Source organism: Trypanosoma cruzi, genomic scaffold (genome assembly GCF_000209065.1).
Source record: "Trypanosoma cruzi strain CL Brener 1047053516927 genomic scaffold, whole genome shotgun sequence".
NCBI classification, from domain to species: Eukaryota; Euglenozoa; class Kinetoplastea; order Trypanosomatida; family Trypanosomatidae; genus Trypanosoma; species Trypanosoma cruzi.
Window position 1 is genome coordinate 60,768 of NW_001849327.1, and position 3,429 is coordinate 64,196.

The 3,429-nt window shown below is 55.8% G+C and overlaps 2 protein-coding genes across 2 annotated transcripts, besides 3 other annotated features; both read left to right on the forward strand.

The window, feature by feature from the left end:
* Tc00.1047053510873.10 (NAD(P)-dependent steroid dehydrogenase protein, putative) lies at positions 1 to 675 on the forward strand (the record flags this gene model as incomplete). Its single annotated transcript, XM_797900.1, has 1 exon — positions 1 to 675. A coding segment is annotated over one exon (675 nt), but the record flags the coding sequence as incomplete, so codon positions are not given.
* Positions 1 to 1,510: a sequence feature (haploid, Esmeraldo-like haplotype).
* Positions 754 to 1,028: a mobile genetic element.
* On the forward strand, positions 1,424 to 3,121 carry Tc00.1047053510873.20 (surface protease GP63, putative; the record flags this gene model as incomplete). The annotated part of the gene is made up of 1 exon (XM_797901.1): positions 1,424 to 3,121. The coding sequence occupies one exon, from the start codon at positions 1,424 to 1,426 to the stop codon at positions 3,119 to 3,121; it is 1,698 nt and encodes a 565-aa protein (XP_802994.1).
* Positions 1,511 to 3,429: a sequence feature (areas not merged during assembly with more than two copies in the genome that could not be assigned to a particular haplotype).

A 3,429-nucleotide genomic window follows, 5' to 3' on the forward strand; every position in this document is an offset into this window, starting at 1 on the left:
GCTGAAATGGCTGTATCCGCTGCTTGCTGTGACGATCTACTGGTGGTTAGTGTGGCACCCCATCAAGTGTATGGGCCTCGCGATAACTTATTTTTGCCAAACATGCTTGAGGCAGCCGGAACGGGCAAGCTGCGCATTTTTGGCCAAGGAAAAAATCGCATCTGCTTCACACATGTGGACAACTACGCGCATGCCCTTATAATTGCGGAGCGACAGCTCTTCAAGGGCTCACCCGTGCTGGGCAAGTTCTACATTGTGACGGACGGCAGAACGCACCCCGAACCGGATGCGTATTGCATTTTTTGGAAGGAGCTGAACAAAGCTGTGGTGGCCATGGGGTTTTCTTCTATTGAGGAGAAGATGCACTATAGCTTCTGGTTCCTGTACATTGTGGCAATTTTCGCCGAGGCACTGGGATGGTTGTTGGGCCGTGTCTTCAAACTGAACGTATTTAATGTGTTTGTCTTGACAATGCATCGATGGTTTCGTATAACCGCAGCAGAGAAGGATTTGGAGTACCAGCCGATTATTCCGTTTGTTGAGGGCTGGGCCGACACCATTCTCTGGTTCAAGGAGCATTGGCTTCCCACCTTTGAACAAAAAGACCGCTCATGGTTTGGGCTCGCAAGGCGCTCACAGCAGAAGATTGACATCCAGGCAAGGAAGACAAGGTGAGTGGGGTTGGGGTGCATGGTGGACGCCGCGCCTTTTTCTATTTTCGTCTCTTTCCTTGTCTTTGTTTTTTTTTCTTCAGGGCCTGTGAGAAGGAATGCTAGCGAGAGGGCTGGTTGCCCAACTTAATATAAGTTTTGGTAAACCGTGGGAAGTAATTCCGTGTGATCCTTTTCCTATCTTATGGTCCTTTGAAAGGCCCCGACGGAAGGAGTCAAGGAACCGATAACGGCACGACGGATTTTATTTTTACTTTTGCCATCCACCCTCTTTGATTCCGACCTTGCGGCGGAGTCTTGTGGCTGGAGGGCCCAAAGTGTTCCAACTCGTAAGTAATAAATATCTCCAATCCGAACACACCGCACCGTGGCACGAGGATGGCTATCCGAACATATAGATGTAGTTGGGACAAACGTTGAGGATGTGGCGGGGCCGCTGCCTCTCCATGGCCCTCTTCTTTCCGTCCTGTTTTATTTATACGTATCAGTTCGGGATCCGGTCCGCAGCCCAGGCGAACATTTTTCCGTGCTTCGGCTTTATTTGGAGGCTGTGTCGGTTTTTTGTTGTTGTCTGTGTGTGCGCTGCGGTAATTTGTGGTGCTGCCCCTCCTTCTCTCTTGTGGCTGCAGCGTCTCTTTTCCCTCTGTTCCTCTTTCCTTCTGCTTCTCCTCCCGCAGACAAGGCCTGTGCTACCACCACTAATACCACTGCTGCCGCCCGCACCTCAGGAACAGACACGTTGTACCGAAGCCATGCGCCAGCCACGCCACACCGCGTTGCTGCCACTACTGCTGCCGTGGCTCATGATGGTGGTGTGTTGCACCGGTGTTTGCGTTGCCGCGGATCGTGCCGTGAAGCACCGCTGTGGGTTTGACGCGATGATGAAGAAATACGGCCGGCTGCCGACTGCGGTGGTGCGTGAGGTGCCGCGCCGGGGACAGGGCGCCGTGCAGGCGTACACCGCCGCCAGCGAGGATGGGGAGGACGGCTGGGCTCCGATCCGCATCAAGGTGTCCGCGGAGGACATGTACAATCCGTTGAGGCACTGCACTGCGGCGGGGGATCTGCGCATTGACCACTTTCGCCGCGCAATAACATGCGAGGCGGACGACGTGTTGACGGAGGAGAGGAGGAGCATTATTCTGAGGCAAACTCTCCCCGCCGCAATTCAGCTGCACGCGGAGCGTCTCTCCGTGAGGCCCGTGACGCGCCCCGTCCTCATTCCTCGAACCGGTCTGGGGATGTGCGATAACTTCACCATCCCAGACAAGCACCACACGGTGGGTGTGGCTGGCACCGACTTGATTATCTACGCCAACGGTTTTCCGTCTTCTGATTCAAAGGCATGGGCGATACCATGCTTCCTGCTGGATGATGGTCGTCCATTTGCTGCTGCCGTGAACTTTGACCCGAAGCAAATAGCGGTGACAAATGGAGACGTGCGTGTAGCGGCCCACGAGTTGGGGCATGCCCTTGGGTTTGTACGGGAGATGTTTTTGATGTTAAATATGATTTCCGAGGTCCCGAACGTGCGCGGGATGTCCAAGGTGTCGGTGATTTCAACGCCGAAGACGAAGGCGATGGCGCGTCAGTACCACAACTGCCCCACGCTTGAGGGCATTGAGCTGGAGGACGAGGGTGGTTCTGACACTTTACTGTCGCATTGGAAATCAAACAGCGTGAGGGACGAGATGATGACTAGTATTGTGGAGGTTGGGCTGTACTCGGCACTGACGCTTGCAGCGTTTGAGGACATGGGTGTTTATGTGGCAAACTACAGTGCGGCGGAGTTGTTGTGGTGGGGCAACAACTCTGGCTGTGGGCTGCTGGAAAAGAAGTGCTTGACCGACGGCATCACCGAATACCCTGATCTGTTCTGCAACCAGGTTGACGTCTATGATTTCTGCACGTACGACCGTCTGTCCCTGGGGCGCTGTGACCTGAAGAGGCACGAGGAAGCCCTGCCAGAGGAGTATCAGTACTTCGCTGATCCCCGAGTTGGCGGTGATGACCTCTTCATGAGCAGATGTCCGTATGTCAGGGCGTATTCTAATACTGGGTGCACCAACGGCGATCCTTCCGTAATGCCTGGCTGTGTCGTTGGTCCGAACTCGCGGTGCGTGAAGGGGCAGGAGCTTCAATTCGACGACGAATATATTGGCGATGTGTGTGTGGACACTCGATGCGGCGACGGCACACTGAGCGTGCGGTTTCTTGATGACGATGCGTGGCACGAGTGCCAGGAGGGTGAAACCGTTACGCCGCCATCGGGTCCCTGGCGTGGGAGCATTGTGTGCCCCCAATACGCCGATGTGTGCACCGCCTTCCCGAACATCAGTGGCTACCCAATACCGGTCGTTGACCCGCCTCTAGCGGACGACCCGACATCCGCGGAGGATGCGGAGGGAGACGAGGGCGAGGTTCCGAGGAAGCGGCCGCGGCGACTCTGATTCCGGGATTTTGCCGCCAATAAATTTATTGGGCAGCGTGGATGGTGTGGCGGGCGGCACTGCGGACGCACCCCAATCGGGCAGCAGCGTCACGGGGTTGTGCTTTGCGCTCTCCGCTGCAGCTCCGTCTCCGGGCGACGGGGCGCTCTTCCACATCTCCACGTGGCGGGACGGACGTGCACTGCGATGGCGGCCGACGGGCGGGTCATCATATTTATTTGAGGAAACGAGAAAACACGAGCAAAACGAAAAAAAGAAAATGCGCGAGCAGCGTTTGGCGGGGTCATGATGTGCACATGGGCCCGTCG